At 41.2% G+C, this 19,155-nt stretch overlaps 1 protein-coding gene across 1 annotated transcript in view; it reads right to left on the reverse strand.

Moving 5' to 3' along the window:
- The window catches only part of USH2A (usherin), a 684,230-nt gene that overhangs the window by 30,206 nt on the left and 634,869 nt on the right, over positions 1 to 19,155 (reverse strand). The window contains exons 63-64 of the mRNA XM_025991680.2: positions 17,324 to 18,846; positions 14,252 to 14,573 (exon numbers count right to left, since the gene is read on the reverse strand). Of these exons, the coding sequence (XP_025847465.2) occupies positions 14,252 to 14,573; positions 17,324 to 18,846 (1,845 nt within the window). The remainder of the gene's footprint in view (positions 1 to 14,251; positions 14,574 to 17,323; positions 18,847 to 19,155) is intronic.

The raw sequence follows: 19,155 nt of genomic DNA on the forward strand, positions 1-19,155 counted from the left end.
CATTAAAGAAATGAAATTGTTCTTTTATTTACTACTCCCCACCCTCCCAGGACTAATGACCATATTTGGCCTTAAAAAATTCCCATTACCTAAAGTGTCAACATCTGCCACCAAGCTGCCAAAATCTCACTGCCGTGGAAAAGATGGGTTTAATCGTCTCCTCTCTGGTTAAAACTGCCTCCTAGATTCTTCCACCAAAGGAGTCTTTGTCAAAAAGTGTTTCTTGGCTACGATCATCAAAATCATTTTGGATACCTATATCAGAATTTGTGGCAAAAGGACCTTGGAACCTGCCTTTCCAACACATTTCCAAGATTGTGTGAGAAACACAGAAGGCTATTTTCTGTAGAACCAGGTACAGAACTAGGTGTTATACATTTTAAATTTCTATTCAACTGACATCTGTTAAGAGTTGTACTCTGCATTTCCTTTGTCATTACCTTTAGTCATTTGGAAAAGCATGAAGCATGTATCTGTTTGAAGATGTTACAGCTGCAATAATCATCATAGAGTTCATTACAGTGGTCATGGTTCCAAACAGAACCAGAGTTCATTAACTTTGTAGAACGACTATTTGCTAGCTAGTTTTCAGTCCAGGTATAAATTTCTTGAAATCATGATATTTCTAAAACTTGTTGCATCCATTTTTCCCTTGTAGTATATTATTCTAAATGCTCCCAATTCCTCTCTACACATTTCTCCTTTTAACTTGATTCCAGAAGGGAAGCAAGAATTTGTGAACAGAAGCATTTGTAATCATTTTTGTAAAAGCGACATGACTCTGTGGAGGACAGGGGAAGGGGAGATAGATCTGAAAATTCTCCCAGAGTGGTAGCCCACTGGGTGCTTACATCACTGTGCTAATTATTCTTTAGTCCAATTTCTACACTTAACTGTAAAGATTAGTGCTTTTTCTCACATAAAGCTTTAGTGCTTTGTAGCTTTCTGAAGAAACATTCCCTAGGACTGATATTTTCCAAGTGTAGTCTTAATGCAAAGACAAATTCTTAATGTAAATCTCTAGGAATTTCCTGAGGTGTTTTTCCTTTATCATATCATTTTAAAAATATCCTTAAGTGTAAAAATATTTTTTGATTCTTTAGGCTAAGATATCATCATGCTACAAGTCTTGTTAAAGCCAAGGGAGCAGTTTAGTGATGCTGCTTATTCTGTTAGCATCTAATTGATGTCTATTTATTCTTGTATTCACTCTTATTTTCCATACAAAAATGGAATGCAGGAATAACCAAATTTAGCCAGTGATCTTTAACAGAAAACCCCTAATCTGTTGACTTCTAATATAAGTTACAGTGACTGTCCTTGCCCTTGGAGCAATTTGAGATTTTGTTCTTTTTCCATGCTGCTTATTATAAGAATTGTATTATAACTGTTACTCTCAAAGGATTAAGATATAGAGGCATTTTTGAGTTCTATGTAACTTCTGTGATGCTTTGTAACATGCTTCCTTGTGGAATAATGGAAATTCTTGATAATATAAAAGCTTTTCAACAAAATTTATGACATATTCATATTGAACAGCATGAGGGAAGCAACATCATTCTTTATTAAACTGGAGAATGTGAATATATTTTTGTGACAATTCACATCAGAAATAAACAAAAGCCTGACATGAATGGCCATGCCAGTAGTTAATAAGTAGAGTAAATAGGTTGCATGTTAACAGACAAACAATTAAATTATTTGTTTCCTAGGGGCATGTAATGATATTGTTATCACATTCCCATGAGGGAGACAAATAGATATTAAAAAGGTCTTTCCAATACCTGTATTGGCTAAGGCCAACAGCTAATTCAATAGATTCGATCAAAATCACCACTTCTTTCACTGCTCCTGATTTATGACTTTGGCTGTAGTTAGTCATCACTCATTGCAGTTTGTTCTCCACTGCTCATAAATTATGCCTCATAAATAAAAAGATACAATCAAGGAAATCATATCAATTCATCTACAACCTTGGAGTATATTTTCCCATGGCACTTACATTAATGCCTTTTTAAAGGGTAGCCTGTCGTGGGTTTCGAATATGTTTGAATAGCAATATGCCAAACTGGACTTTGCCAGAATTGTGGTTAGAGAGACCTATGGCTAAAAAGAGAAGGCAATAAATCTGAAGTTATATGATTACAAGATTATTTTATTTCATGAGCAGTCCTGCAGGCTATAGTCATAAAGGAATAGCTTGCTGAAAAGCTCTGTGTAGCTATTTAACACTCTGATTTTCTTTTATCATCAAATGGACTTTTCAGCATCTCTGTTTGCATGATACTTTACTGGATGTATTGTAGTTACACTTCTACAGATACAGCTCCTGCATTCCAGGTTCCTTTCATCTAAAACACTTTGGATCAGGCAAGATGGAACATGATTTTAATTGAATTCTGGGACCCAGGGGAAGAAGGGTACAACAGAACATTGTCTTCCTTTCTACTGGTACTTTTGAAATTCAGGGATGTGAAGAAATTATAAGACATTTTCTTTGCTCGACATGGGTGTCTTCTGTTACTACTGCTTAGCACACTGCCTTGCTCTTTAAAGCTACTCAATAAATATGAATATGAGGGAGGAAAAATTGGCTTCAACATTAGTGTGAAATTCTAGAATTAGCCCCAATTTAATTTTAGTGATAATAAGAATTTGGAATTTATCACATACTACTTTTTATTGCCTCTATCTGTGCTTCCTGAGAGAAAATAGGAACTCTGTTCCATCTGGCTCTCATGAGGATACATAAAAGTAGTTGATAGGTTCACTGAGCACTTGCACTTTTATAAGTGTATTATATGTACTAATTTATTTCATCCTCCCAATAATCCTATCAGATTGATATTATTATTGTCACTGGTGTGCACGAGGAAACAGACACAGGGAAGTTTCTGCAACTTGGAAGTGCTACCACTGGAGAGCTACCACTATTGGAGAGCTGACTCTCCAATACAGGTACATGATGTAAAACCCCAAACTCTTTGAACTTTTCTACATAAGACCATTGAAGGAGAACCTGGGCGCATCTTGCAAGCAGTTGACATCCTGCTCTGGGACTGTAGTAGAGCCCTGCAAGGACTGGCTGTTTCTATGAAGAGCAGCCTCAAAGTGAGATGGTGGGAATTACCACAAATATCATGGCATCCATCTCTGTTGGCACTTATCATGTTTTAACACTATTATATGTTACAAGGAGGCAAAAAATATTCACATACTTTCCATACTGCTCCAAATACGTAAAGACGGTGAAATTCCATTATGTTTTAACTAAAATAATAACCATACCCTACTGATATGACATTGAAAACACATACATCCTCCACAATAAGTTGCTAGAGTAAGCTAAGATCATAATTACCAATTATGATTAACATTTTTGAAAATAACAGTATAGTTAACCAGGTGAGGTTAATCATCCATTAATTCAGTAGATATTTACTGAGTCATTCTATGTGCCAGACACTGTACTATGAGTTGGCGATACAACAGTGAACAAGGCTGGAGTTGATATCTGGATGGGGAGAAACAGTAAATAAACAAACACAAATGAATAGGTGGTATGTGTTAGAAAGGAAATAATCTATAATATAAACTATGTAAGATACAGCAATATAACTGAGAATGCTTGAATTGTCCAGAAGATGCTCTCAGGAGTTGATAATCAAACTGGAATGCTAATGGCAAGAAGGAGGCCATCATGTGAAGATCTAGGGGGGAAAACGCTCTGGGAAAAAGAAGTGCAAAGTCCCTGAGGCTGGATTCTCAAGAAGGCTAGTGCAGCCAGGCTTAGTGAGTAAGGGCCAGAGAGCAATGAGATGAGGACAGAAGTGGACAAATGAAAGTCTCCACTGAACCAGAGAGGAGTTTGCATTTTATGGGAAGCCAAGGGAGGGTTCCCATCAGGGAACTGACTTAATCTGATGTACATTTTATAGAAATAACTGGGTATTGATTAATTTTTATGAATTTATCTATTAAATTTTAATTTTATATGTGAGTGACAATGAACTCATTTAAAGTTTACAGCTACCCTTCTAAGGTAGGTCTTTTCACCCCAATTTTATGGGCAAGGAAATGAAGGCTTAGAGGGTTTAAATCAATTGCTGAGATGACAAAGCCAGTGAATCCTGGAGCCCAGATTACACTCAGAGTCAGTTCATCTTTGCAGGGTCAGGACTCATGCCCCTGATGAGGGTGACCTGAATAAGCTGTGATTCAGTAGACAATTACTGGACTTGGGTCTAAGCTCTAATTCTGTCTTTTCTTAGGTAACTTGCATAGTCATTTAGGCTCCTTATTATACAGAGGGAATGATAACACCTATCTCACAGGACTATACTGAGCTTTGTATGCAAAAATGTCTCTGTAAGTTTCCAAGGAATGGGTTGGTGGATAAATACATTTATAAATATCTTACCAAGATTTTGAAAGCCCCAGAGCTTTATATAAACACAATTCAGATCAACCATAGGATGAGTTTAAGGACACAGTCTTTGGCACCTGAATCTTAGATACAAAGTCAAGTTCTCCCACTCACCAACTGTATCTGGGGCATATTAACAATCACACAATGCATCAGATTTCTGAACATTATTATTAGTAATAGTCATTATCTCAAATGGTTGTAAAGCTCTTAGCATAGCACATAGTGAGCACAAAAAATAATAATGATTATTATATCATTTTGTGAAAAGTTAGGAGAGGGTGACTTGACCCCTTGGAAGAGAAAGTGGGACTAAGTAGCAATTCTGTAACTTACTTCTGGGTTCCATGTAGCTTTATTGAGAAACCATAGACTTGAAGACCCTTCACAGCATTACAAATTTAGGCCACATCTCTGTATGTCTTTCTCCAGGTATTTCTCTGCTCTAAAACTTTGAGGGGCAGTGCAAATGAAAGCGTGGCTTTTGAGAAATACTGTTCCTACAGCAACTTTTGTATATTGGATGGCATTCTCTACTTTGCCTTATTATTAATTAAAATTTCTCAAAAGCATCCCAAAGTCTAAACAAAAGGAAATACTGGAGCAATTCACTGGATTCTTCAGAGGACAGAATTTTATTTCCGGTTTCCATTATAAACATGCCACCGGCATCAAGGAGAGAACTGCACAGTTTCCAAGATGCTTTTAGGCATCTTAGTAATGATCAGATCCATCAGCAGATAGATAAATCAATTCACAAGAGAGAGTCTCAACCAACTTCTTAAAGATTTCAATTGAAGGGATGTGATTTACTTAAGCGTCTTAACGTTTTTGTTTCCACCTGTAGATTTGATTGCTTCATTTAGACCAAGACATTTATTTAGAATTTAATGGAAATATACCATCAGTCCAAATACTTAAGTGCAATCCTCCTTAAGCCTTCAGATTTACTTAGTGTTTTATCAATAACCATGGAGTAGCAGGCCAAAGCTTGCCAGGTGATCTCGTAGTCTGGAAAGGATTCTTCGTCACATATTGAGTGAGAAGCAGCACCAATGTGAGGTATGGGGGATATGCTAGGTATGATTCCTTTGCCTCCAGGACCGTTCTATGCCCTGCTCTGTGCACTGGGAAGTGACTCCGCAGACTGCCTAAGGGATCTTCTCCTCCTGGCTTCTTTCCAGTTGGATTGATCAGAGGAAGGAGAGAGTTCAGATTTTTAACGTCTCCTGATCCCTCTCTTTGGCACCTCAGTTTGGCAAGACTGCATTTTTTCTCTAAAGCTTCTTCTTCCACAGTGTAGCCCCTCTTCACTGGCTTCAGCAAATGCTGGGTTCCAGGAACAGCTTGATCCCCTTTAGGCCTAGAAGGTAATAGCTTCTGGCTATTGCTAGTCCCTGGGTACTTTAACCTCCCTTGTTGATTCTCTTAATCCTGCCCACACCTCCATAAATAGCCTTTTCACTTAATTCTCTTCAAATGCTCCTTTGAGTACACCATCTGTTTCCAGCTGAGATCCTGACACTGGGGAGAACATTTCCAAACATTACACAGGCCCCAGTAACAATGGGTGGGCTGAGACTGGCATTGGATCATAAGCATGGAGAGATTGGAGATAATTTAGTGAGACTGAATAGAGGAATAGTGCCTCTTCACGTCTGCATGGAATGATTTTAGTCAAGTCCCACCTGTGCTGCTCAAGCCCATCTGGCCAGAGAGTGAAATGAGAGGGGCCATGAGAACTTGGCATGGAAATCCTGCTGTCCTTGAAGATAAGGTGCTGTTTCTGCTGCATCATCACTTGAATCTTTCAAATATCTTTCTTCATAGCTTATACAAGCATCCCTATATTTTTATGGATATATTATTCAGGGGTGTGTTTCTTTGTCTTATCAACTAAACTTTAAGCCCCTGAGGAATGGAGTTCATGGTTTTTAGCCTCCTGCTGCAATCCTAGTAACTAGGCATACACTTTGTATATAGTGTGTGCATAATAATAAGTTATTATGTATTCAAGTTCTAGGATAAAGGGAAATAAGTAAAACATGTCTCATCCTTTCCTGGATATTTTTATAGGACCTAATCAGGTGATTTGAGGGAGCCTTGATTTTCATGGTCATCTCACTGAATAGAAACTGTTGGTGAAGAGCCAGGGGGGCTTGGAATTACACATTATCTATCTTCAGCTGGAGAAAATTTGGTTCCATTTACTATTTTATGTCCAGCACACAAGCTTTCAATGCAAAGATTGGAGGATCAATATTGGCTTAAGTGAACTAGACATTTGGGTTGCATCAGCATGAGGGTGAGAACCAATGCATCTCCAGATGAATAACTTGTCTCAAAGGCAATGTAAAGACTGCCAACAATTGCAGCTTAAGAATGAATGCTAAAGGATGCCATGAAAGAGAAAAAGAATGAAAAGATGTGCACACGTGTGAACTAGAGCATGCTCCTAGGTGTGCTCACACACAGGGAGAAATGATCTGTTGAAAAAAAAAAAAAGCCAATGGCAAAAAAACATGGTCCCTGGTCCAGGGGCAGAATTCATATTTCTATTCATGGAAGTGTCCTAACGGCCTGTAGTCTAAGCTGTAGCACTTTGGCTCTAAAGTTTTAGAACAAACGCACTGTTTGAGACAGACAATATCAATAAATCATTTAATACCTTGAGCTGTGGGAGTTGGGGGGTGGGAGCAGCTTAGATCTTATGGGAGAAACTAACTAAACAAAAGCTTCCATGCTGGTCAGAAATACGTTAGTGAGATTAATACCTAATTAAATGCAAGTCCAAAACCAAACAGAAAACATGCTCGATCCATTTTCTCTAAAAGTGGCACAGAAAATGCTTAGGAACGGGATGGGATAAAGGCGATAGCAACAGAAAATGAGCCATGTGAATCGAGTAGCTTGTCACAGAAGTGTAGACTCAGACTCAAAGTTGGAAGGAATCTCAGTCATGGGTATGTGGGCAAGTAGTTTTATCCTGAGAAGTGGCAAGGACAAACAAGACTGGACCACCTCATTGAAGGGGCATCACACCTTCAGAGCCAGTTGTGTTCTTAGAGATTTTTACATTTTACCATTTTATTAGTGACTCACTGATGGAGGCATAAGAGTTTTCTTAACCTGGTTCTTTTCTGTCTTGGAAGAAGGTACCTTCTTTTCTACAGTATGGGCTCAGGGTAGAGTGGGGAGGTGGGCTTACTATGTATCAAGCATCCAGCTAGACATATAAAATATCTCATTTCTCTTAACACCGATTTTTTTTAAAGTAAGACTTTGAGAAATTAAGCATCTTGCCCAAGCTGTGTTATTTTTCACTCAGTTTCATCTGCCAGCTGTGAACATCTAAGAGGGAAGAGCCTGGGAATTGTAACTATTTCACAGTAGTGTGGTGGGTGTGTGTCCCGTGTTGGGGCAGCCCTTGTTTCTGGCTAGAAGTGTTTCCCACGTATTCATAAATCCCTGGCTGTAGGATGGGGCCCCGTGTCCAGGCCTATTTGATCAAAATCTTCCATTCTCTTGGTCACAGGACTATATGGTGCTAGGCAGTCCATGAGAGTCTGGCTCTTGTTTGATTTATGAATATTGAGAGGGAAAGAAGTCCTTTTCCCACTCTGAAGTGGGAGGGTAAGAATAATAATAACTATCGTAATTGCACTGGGCAAAGAGTTCCTATGTGTGATGTGCTGGCCTAAGCATATTTATCTATCAACCCATTCAATCTCAAAGCATGAGTCTATGAGTTCAATGTTGCTCCAATCCACAATTCCAAGCCAAGGAATCCAAGGCACCGAGAAAGCTTGAATCAGGTAGTGTCAAGAGTGAGTTTCTTTAATGCCTGGAGAAAGTCTGGTGTGGAATGAAGCCAAATGGAGACAATCAAAGATGGAGGAAGGAGAGAAAGGATGAATCTGACAGCTTGGAGTCCTGTATCCCAAGCTCCTGTGGAGGCCTGGTATTTACACCATTTTCTTGGTTTCAAGGAATTTCTTTGGTCCGTTTTCCAGACAGGTAAACAAAAACAATTCTTTTCTATTTAAGTTGGCTTTCTATCACTCATAGTAAAAATAATCAAGATGCCTTATTGATGCTGCAGGTTTTCTCAACAATCTAAATGGGACTCTTAGATGCAGTAAATGAAATAAATTGTTATTGGTTGACATTTACATTTTCTAATGTATTTATAACTTATTAAATACATTTATTAGTATATAAATAAATTGGATTTCATTAGAAAACACCACTACTGATGTTTCCATGTTTCCATTTTGGTGATAGGGAACCAGAGAACTATTGATCCGAAGCTGGTCTCATATACTCACTTGCTTCGATACAACTTAAAGCTAAACATGATCAGATGATCAAATTGCTTAGGATCAGAATATATTGTCAGGTTTTACAAATTATAGATCAAATCAAGGTTGAGCTAAAGTTTGATTAGAAAATTTTAAAGTGTACGGTTATAGATTACCCCCACAGAGGCTCCTAGAATTTAGAACTGGGGAGAGCTTCCATTTAAATATCAGTAAAAACCACTGGGAGAGGTTACTTTGCTCAAGGATCCAGATACAGTGTGAGAAGGACTTTATCTGTTCTTTCTCCTTCCAGCTCATCACCCACACATTGTGGGGGTTGGACAGAAATGGCTCCAGCAGCCCCTCCTGCAGTCTCCACGTGGATGTTTTGGGCAGGAACAGTGAGGGTTCGTCCCCTCGTCTGTCTCCTGCTCAACCCTTCCTTGCATCCTCTTCAGCATAAATTTCCAGACAGAATTGTTTGGAGTCAGGGTCGGTGTGTTAGAAAGAAGGCAGCGGGCTGCCACCCTGTGTGGCCTCCCACAGCACCGGCCCTAAGATCAGCCCTGCACGTCCTGAGTCATAGGGTTTCCTCTGGGGCTGACCTGTCACTTCTCAGTCGTCCAGCGCTGGAAGCCTTCAAGCCTTCAGAGATTGTGTGAGTGTGGGTGCTTAGTGCAAAAACCTGTCAAAGTGGGGGAATTTTCAGGAAAATGAATTAAGTCACTGACAGCACGATCCGGTGAAAGGGGGAGCCACGGCAGGCCCTAGCAAATCCACAGTGAGTCATTGCCTTAAGCGAGAGTATGAATATGAATGCACAATTACTGAGGGCTGCTTATCAGCCCCAGCTCGCTCCCCACAGGTGAAGCCTGCAGCTGCCTATGGAGCAGACTTCCACCCAGGTCCCTCTCTGAAGCCTGTGCAGAGACTGTTGTCTTCATTTGCTTGCTGTGCTATTAAGAACCTCCCCATGCAGAATTGGGAGGTCTAGACCTTATAGATGAGGACAGCCAATTTTGAAAGGGTTGAAGATAGAAAGGAGTATTGTCTCAAAAGTATCCCATTGGATTTTGTAAATATTCTGTTGAACAAGAAGCCTGTGATCTCCATGTAAGGAAAAGGTCTGTACACTGAAGAATTCCATTTAGTAAAGATGCATCTCATTTATGTATGAATCACGCATTGACAAGAGTTTTTGAGAATTAGGTTTTGGTAAACTAAATTGTATTTGAAATTCACTGAGAAGGCTCATGCTCTAATGAGACGCTGCATCGTGTGGTTCTGCAAAGACGTCCCATCCATCTTGTGAAATATAAAAAGGCACTTCCAGAGTTCTACAATTTGTATTTCAGAGCTTACTGTTCTTATTAAAGTGGATCCTGCAGAATCTCTGGAAGCTGTGTCGAAGTCAATCAAATTAGAAAAATCCCATTTTAAGTGGTGATGAATGTTATAACTCTTAACTACCAAAGGCCAGGTGTCCCAAGTGAGAAACAAAGCAAAATAAAACTCCAATAGAAATAAAACAAAATCCACGAAGAAGAGGAAAATAAATTATTTGATTAACTGAGATGTGAACTTTGCAGATAATATATTCTGAATTCTGAAGTCCTCCACTTTCCAGTTTGATATCAAAACAACAGGATTTCTGTTTAGGGTGGTTATGGATAAACCAAGGTAAATAGGTTGGTCATCAATTATCATCATGTAAATTAGGCACTTGTGGGGAACTGGCTTCACTTATTTAGGCAATCGGTTTATGATGGTTTAGGACTGTGATTCTCAGCCCTGGCTGCACATTAGAATCACCTAGGGACCTTTTGAAATGCACTGATCCCTGGACCCATCCCAGAATCAGAACTACAGGGGGATGGAGCCGGAGCATCAGGAATGTGGTTAAAGTTCCCTAGGTGATTCTAATGTGCAGCCAGGGCTGAGAGCCACTGAATTAGGAAATCACCACTTGAAAATCTGGCTTAAGCAGCATAGCAACAATGCTGTACCCTCTGGGGCAGTATTTCTCAAAAAAAAAAAAAAAAAAAAAAAAAAAGGAGGGTTGTGGATCATCTAAGCTGCTTGTTAAAAATACAGATTGCTGGGAATCCCCACCCTCACCCCTCGGAATCTCCTTTTGTATTAGAAAGACTGGGAGCCACTACCTTTAAGATGTTTGATATTGAGGTATTACTGAAAATTTAGAAAGTGCCTGTAATATCACATGGCTTTTGTCCACCTTCAAATGTGACAGTTACCAAGCTGGTTCTATGAATTGTTGTGAGGTAAGTGACAACTGACTGGTTCTCTTCCTCCAAGGGCTCCTGGAGTGAGGGACTCCCCATTTCTTTCAGTAAGAATCCCTTTCTCTACATAGTTCCTGTCCACTCCATTCATCAGAACTCATCCACTCTAGACTCTTTTCTCCCAGAGCTCTATTACAGGTCAAGTGATTGGGCGAATTTACGCTAGGAAGTGCTGTCTTGTTTATCCCCCACAATAAATTTTGGCAGCTGCCTTCAATGACTTATCTCAGAAACATAAATGAGTACAGAGTGGTGTAAGGTCCTATAGGAGCAGGGTGGGCAGCAGCATCTGATACCCTCAGGGCACACCCTGGGGAAGACCACCTACCCAATTACACAGATCATCACCACCCTTCTGATTAATAGATGTATATCTCTGGGTAGTTTCTCAGTTCTTTGGTTTTATTCCCAGAAATATAAATTGCCTCAAAAAATACAATCCTCTGCAGAAGAGTCAAATCATTGACAGATATTGAATGAACCAATACCTCTAGGACAAGGAAGGTATTTTCTGAAAGGCAACTTGCAGATGAAGTAACCCTCAGACAGGTTTGAGAGCAATACAAGTTCATCTCAATGGCAAAAAATGTTCTTTTGTAAAAGGGAAATCAGTATTTTAGTACATTACTTCTAAATGGCTCCTGTAAGGTTATTCAGGACCTGTGTAGACTGAGCAGTTATCCAGGTTAAATAAATCTAATATTTTAGTTCATTTATTTCAGCATTTAATCTATGCTTTTCAAAATATTTCCTGTAAAAACTGGGTTTTGGGCAGATAGGCTAGATTTTACCCTCCTGCTGCTTATGTGGTAACAAGGCGGGATTAGCTAGTAAATGCAAACTTGAGATCAGTTTGTTATGGAAACCCAACTAAATGCTTCCATTGGGTGTAATGAATAGGAGGAGGTGCAGCGTGACCCAGAGTAGACAGTTACAAACAGCATAGCCTGAGGTCCACTCTCCTCTGAATTGTAGGTCCCTTGGCTCCTCCTTGTCCTTAACTCCTGATAAGAAAACTCACCAGAGCTAAGACATGTGTGTGAGGTTTACCATTTCTTAAAAATTGGCATTAGACTTCTATGGATCATCTAGCCAATTATTGAATCCAGTGGCACAACATAATGCCAAAGAAGCTATAATCACTAGTTTACTTTCAATATCTACGGGTCATTTAGTTTCATCTAATTAGAAGCCAAAGATTTCTCGCTTATTTCATTCAGCTCTGTCACAAAGGTGTGTTTTTATTCCTGAGGAAGACTAGATAATTGAGAATAGAAGAATCTCAGATAAAGTGACATTTTTTTAGTAAAGGTATAGATAAAGGAACAAAAGTGTGGCCAGCTACATAGATCCTGGCCGTTTCTAATACTATTTTGTTGTGTTTTCAACTGTGGTATTTTGTTCCTCCATGATATAAACCACAATCTTCACCCTAAACCCTTGGGGCCTGATGTGTTTTTAAATAATTTTGCTTTTTTTCTTTTCATATTTGGGAAAGGTAATAAAATACACGTACTGTGTGTGTTGTAATATCCTCAGAATGATATGGTAATGAAACACAATATTTCTGTAGCAAAACATATAAATACTCACAGTAGATAGGATAAATAAATGCTATAATCTCAAGTTTGTTTAGATTGCATTTTGCTGCTAAACGAGTCATGCCAAGCCTAGAAAAAACTTTTGTTCTTAAGAGAGTTTTACATTTAAAAATGAAAACAAGGGATTTTGAACATGTATCTATTTCTCCAAACCATTCAGGAATCTTTTTATATTTTCAATTTTTACTAACTACATTGGGTAATTTGTCTCATACATTATTGGCCTAAAATATACTCTTCTCACACTTAAAATGTTACCTCTAATTACTGCATTCATTGATTTCCTCAACATATTTCTGGTGACTTGGTGATTTTATTATTTCTAGTTATGGTAAGCTGTTCAAGGCTCAGTTTCCTATTTTAGAAAATTACACTTGGCATTATGCCTGGCACTTAGTGCTTGCATCAATCAGCAAGCTTCTGACTGCAAGCAAGAGAAACTGGTTCTGACTTTTGCAAAATAGAGTTTATTGGGAGTGTATGGAATTGAGAATAGTTGAAGAACCATGCCTGAAAATAGCAAGCATAAGAAAAGCCTTTGGATTGAGGTTTGGGATATTTTATTAGGACTTCTCACCTCCACCTTTTAAAATTCTGAGTCACCATGCAGAAGATCAAGCCCCAGGTGAGTCTGAGGGGCTGAGCATGGTTCATGTGCCCCTACCCTTTAGTTAGGAGACAGCCTAACACATTCATGGACTGACATTCTCCCAAACCTGAGCAAGGGGAATCATCCTCCCACCCCTACCCCTGGCCAGAAATGGAGATGCTATCAGAAGAAGAATCAAAACTACTCAGAGAGGAAGATAAACCATGAGTCTCCTAACTCTGGGAAACGAAAGGTTGCAGAAGGGGAGGTGGGCTGGGGGTTGGGGTAACTGGGTGACAGGCATTAAGGAGGGCACGTGATAAGATAAGCGCTGTTACTGTATGTTGACAAACTGAAGTAAATTAAAAACAAACCAAAAAAAAAAAAAAAAAACCCTCCAAAAACACTCTGAGAGCAAAACAAAATAAACCTAACAGAAGTCCTCTATAAATTTCAAAAATATTTTCAGAATTTTTTTTGTAATTCTTGGCTTTTTAGGGATATGCAAAGTCCTTACTTTTTAGACTGCTCTCATACAAAACTTGCTTCATCCCCATGCACAGGTTAATTGTTTTCCTGTAGACATTTCTCAACACTCCATATCTTTCTTGAGCACAGGGGGTGAAGGTACTTGCCACTGGGTTTCATTTTATCTTGGTACAATTAATGAGTTATTTTCAAAGTGATTTTTTTTTTAACAAGGAGTGTTTCCTGCCAAGGCAACACTGACAGAGGGAAGCTTAATGGTAGAAATCACTTCATTAATAAGGAATGCAAATACTTCACCTGAAATTTATATAGGAATAACAAGCATATATCACATGGATCAAGAACCAAGAAAATGAAGAAGGAAAATGACTATGCTCTTTCCTCCCTCATTTACTGCTTAAAAATTTTCCAAGAATATTATTAGATTCCTTAAGCCCCACATTTCTCTAAATGGCTTTTCAAATTGCAAGGAATTTTTACAGGCAGGTGCTGAGGTGCGTATATGGTCTCAGTGTGAATTGTTGATAATACACATTTCTTACCTGATACTCATATTCTGTGAAAGGTGATAGTTCGAAATCCGTAAAAGAGCTTGAGCTTCCATTATAGGTTAGCACTGGATTTGATTTTCCAGGATGAGCTGCTATTTGTCTTCTGTACAACTCATAATATATAACTTTTCCATTTGGCTGAAGTGGTCCTGTCCACAAAAGGGCAACCATGGGCTGGAATCCCCCTGGAGCCATCCGTACCTCTAGATGTGGTGGGGGCTGCATCAGAGGCGCCACCTCAGGGGTCTGTAGGGATGTCCAATCACTTGATGCACATCCCAGTGCGGTGCAGGCTTGAATACGTACTTCGTACCTTCAGGACACAAGGCAGAAATTACCCATTATTGGCAAAATAGATTTTCATGAAAAGAATATTTAAAAGACTGATTTCCTGGGGGGGAAAAAAAAAGACTATTTGCTTAAAAGAAAAAGACAAATAAGTTTACATTTATTTTTATCTATAGCTAATCCTTTTAAAGAACGATAAAGGCGTATTTCGATAAAAATTTTAGAACCTGTTAAGTCCTCCTTGCTTTCCAAACAAAAACAAAGATCCTCAACTATCTGGAAAGGGTGGGCACAATTCTACACTAAACAGGACTGTAAAGAATAAATTACCTTTCAAGGTTCTCTCCAACATAAAAATTCTGGTACTCTGCAGAATTACTTAACACAACGATGAAGAATGCAGATCTTGAGGGGTATGAACCAGTTTTCTATAGCCCTGGGCTCTTCCTACCTTTGCAGCCGGAGTTAAATGATTCCCCAGGAATGTTTCCAGGTCGTGAAGGCACATCATGGAGTTAAGGTCTCAATGGTAATAAATCCCCTCACCTGATACCTGACATCTTAAAACAGACTCTTACACCACACAAAGACCTTTTGGGGCCAAAGTGAACCCAGCTACATGCTAGATTATCAATCATGGAGACACCTTATCACCACCCAGTTAAACTCAACCAATCAATTATGTTTTGCCTCCATAGTTGGTCTCCCGCCACCTGGAAAGGTCTATTTACATAGCTGGGACCTTGCCTTTCCAGCAAGAGGGGTTTTGTTAGTATTAAGTGCCCATGGCTGCACATAAGTGCTTTTTCCCCTCTGTTCCCGAGCCCCAATGATTTTATGACACCCCTGATTTTCCCTCCAGTGGCACCCACTTTTCTATCTTTATTTCCTTTGGTTCCAGACATTTCCTCTTCTCTTTTCTGCTTTCCCTCCTCTTACCACTGTTTTCTGTTCTCTTCCTTGCTTTCTATTTCCCCTACCCTCTTCTCTTTCCCCCTTCCCCTTCTTAATTACACTTTTTCCTTCTTTTGTGACATCTTTCATTCCCCTTTTCTGCTTCTCCTTCCTGTCTGCTCCTCCCATGTTTATCTCCACCCTGATGGGACTATGGGTTTTTGGGTGCATTGCTCTGTAGGTGTGTATGGCAGGTCTGACTCCTAACCAATTCTGTGAAGTCCATTTCAATTTTCCACACGTAGATTGTTTTCTGGATCATCTGTGGTAGTTTTAAAATTCTGGTTCATATTCCTTTTGTTACTTAGTGTATTCCCAGGCTCCTTCTTCCTACTGACCGGTGGGAGGTACTCCCAGAACACATTCATTTGCAATCTTCAATAAGCATTAAGCTGCTAGAAAACCCCCCAACTACATGAACCCCAACATCATATAGAAGTGATATGTTGTTTTAAGTCATTAATGTCACTTACATCTTCAATTAGAGTAGATAGTGAAGAGACAGCTCTTATCGCCTTAAATATCATTGCTAGGCTTATAATCAAACTTTTTTTTTTCCCTCCAGCCTATGAAAAATGCTTCTTTCACACCTGGAAACTTTTTTTTTTTTTCTCCAGAAATCTTCTTGACTACGAGTTTCAAAGGGGAGCAAGTTGATACGATTTTTCAAACTTGCAGGTACCAGTTAGGGTAAAGAGGAAGCCAGTATAAAACATTCAGCTCGGCAGCTAACCTGGGTCTTTTTAATGCCCCGAATCAGAATAAGATAAAAGGCAACTCACACAGCATGTGGATTAGCTATGAAAGATACCTGCGGAAGTTTTAATTACTGTTTAATATTTAATGCGACCTTAAATAATTGTCATGAGTAGATGCATAAGACCATGAATGTTTCATTTAAACAGCACTATATATCAGAGATAATTATAGGAGGGATCTAATCTACACATCAGTAGATTACAATAATAGCTGAATTTTACCAGTGGTGGTTGGAAATCAACACTCTTTCAGCCTTTAATTTTTTTTAAGTGGTTCTGTTCATTTTACTAAATTTTAAACATAAAATGTCTTTTATTACTCTTCTCTCTGGGGATGTAAGTTACTTAAAATGTGATGGGGAAAAATGCCAAGTAATTCTTCAAGCTATAGGAAATGGCCAGTGTAAGATTCCTCTGTATGGAGAGCAACACACATCCATGCATGCCACAGAGCCCAGAGGAGACCATCGAGAAACATGAGCTAGCAAAGGAGCACCATCCTGGGATGTCAGGAGATCAGACCGGGGGAATTCTAAGGGGTTGAGGAAAGAGAGTCTGATGAGTCTCATTATCTCTGGAAGAAGTGCTGGATTCAGTAAGCAAGCCTTCCCCAAGAGAAAATTTAGGCCAATCCAACTCGGCTGGTAAGAGCTCTCCATCAGCACTTTTTTTCCCTCTTTAATACCTGATTTTCTTCCCAACCCGGGGCCAAATCACTCCATCTGGGCTCTCACAACTGTCCAGGAGCCTGGATGCTTTCAGGAGGGACTAGACTCAGGGAAGAGGCCCATCTCTGCTCTACTCATTCGAGACATCATGGTGAATTGCTAACATTTCTGAAAAACTGACTGTCCAGATATCAGTTGCAAGAATTTTGCTCTCTAGAAGTTATGCAAGTTTTGACTGCATGAGGACATGCTTAGTCCACCGTCAATGGTTAAGGGGTTGGGGACTGGGGACATCACTTGAATGGATGTTGGAGTCTTCATTTGAATTGATGGAGGGCTCACACTATGGAAAGGACAGTGGCTCACTCTTAGCAAATCCGGAGTTGGCTACCTACCTGTGAAATGGCTTCAGCTGGTCTACGACGAATGACCGTGTGTCAAAAGAATTGTGCGTTGTGTTGATGTGTATGATTTTTGTTTCTTTTTCAAACAGCTCTCGGATAAAGAGGGTGTAATTGACAATCTGGCCATTTGTCCTCACTGGAGCGTCCCAGTTCACTAAAATCTCTTGTGGGCCCTTGGCCTTCAATTTTGGAGGTTCTATCCCTGAGGGCGCCGAGGGGTTGGTTCTGTCTTTGGCGAGCGGACTCAAAACACCCCCTTGGCTATTGTTGGCAGTCACTGTGTAGCCATATTCCACACCTGGGGTGAGAGTGAAGTCATGATAGCGAGTTTCCAGGCCAGTATAGACAATGGTTCCATCCCGCCTAAGTTCATAACTCCTGATCTGGCCGTTTGGGTTCCTGGGAGGTCTCCAGGTGACTTCTATCGATTCTGAGCCTGTGACTTGCAGTTTGGGGGGGTCCATGTTCTGCGGCGGGGCCTCGGTTGTCCAGGCAGGTTTCGATGCACTGGCTGTGCACCCTCCGTCTGTGCAGGCTACCAGGGAGAAATTATACCGGGTCGAAGGCTGCAGGTCAGAAACCAGCAGGGACAGGCTCTGCCCAGCGAGGTACTCCTTACCGTCAACCCTAAGCAAATATTTAGTGATGTTTCCATTTTGAATCAGCGGCGGGGACCACGACACGTTTATCTGAGTAGCGCTGATGGTCCAGGGGGCTGGAGGGCTGACTCCCGCTGGCGCCGCCTCGGGGGTGGTGGTGCTGCTGGGTTTGCTGGTGGAGCAGCCTCCGCTTGAGCAGGCTTCGACCGCGTAGCTGTACGTGGAAAACGGAAGCAGGTCTTCATCGGTGTAGTTGAAGGTCACAGCATCAAAGCTGAAAGGGTAGAGCGCCCCGTTCCTCCGAAGTCTGTACGACTGGATTACGCCGTTAGGCCGCTCGGGCGGGATCCAGGAGATGAGCAGTCTGGGGGGGCTCACAGATACACCGGCTATCCCCGGGGGAGAGAGACCCTCCGGAGGCGCCTGCGTCGTCCTGGCCGCGGCCCAGGAGCTGCAGGTGTGGCCTGCCGAGTTCCAGGTGCGGATCTTATACTCGCAGCGCGTCCAGGGCTGCAAACCTGTGTCATTGTACGTAAATGCGCTCCTTTCCGTATCGTATTCTGTGAAGACGGCTGTCCCTGTCCCGTCGGCCTGCAGCGTCTGATTCCCCCAGGCTGGTCCGTCCAAGCACCTGCGAACCACCTCGTAGCGGACGATCCTCCCGCGTGGGTGCAGGGGCGCGGCCCAGCGCAGCCCGACGCCCCTGGGCCCCGCCCACTGCACGGTGGGCGGGGCCTGCGAGCGGGGCGGGGCTTCCTCCGTGCGCAGGCGCTGGACGCCGGAGCATGCGCAGCCGGCCCCGGTGCAGGCCTCCAGGTGCAGCGCGTAGGCGGTGAAGGGGAGCAGGCGGCGGAAGAGGAAGCGGCGAGTCGGGCCGCTGTACTCCAGGCTCCCGTCGCTGAAGACGTTGTACGTCTGCGGGCGGAAGACAAGCAGAGCGGTGACACCGGGAAGCACGTGACTTCCGGGGCGGCGACTCCTTTTCCTCCCTTTTCACCTTCTCTCCACCCTGCTCCTCCTCTTGGGGGTCCTAATCTAACTTTGGGAGCGTGCTCTTTTCCAGCTAATGGGAAGTCTGCAAAAGAAGCACAATGGTGTCCTGTGCCTTGTTTTTTCCCCCTAATTCGGGTTGCAGATCACGTGAGCACATACCTAAAAGCTAAGGACTCTGGAAGTTGATTCTTTTTTTTTTTTTTCCCCAATTCGGGTTGCAGAGCACGCGAG

The sequence above is a fragment of the Vulpes vulpes genome, chromosome 5, assembly GCF_048418805.1.
Source record: "Vulpes vulpes isolate BD-2025 chromosome 5, VulVul3, whole genome shotgun sequence".
Lineage (NCBI taxonomy): Eukaryota > Metazoa > Chordata > Mammalia > Carnivora > Canidae > Vulpes > Vulpes vulpes.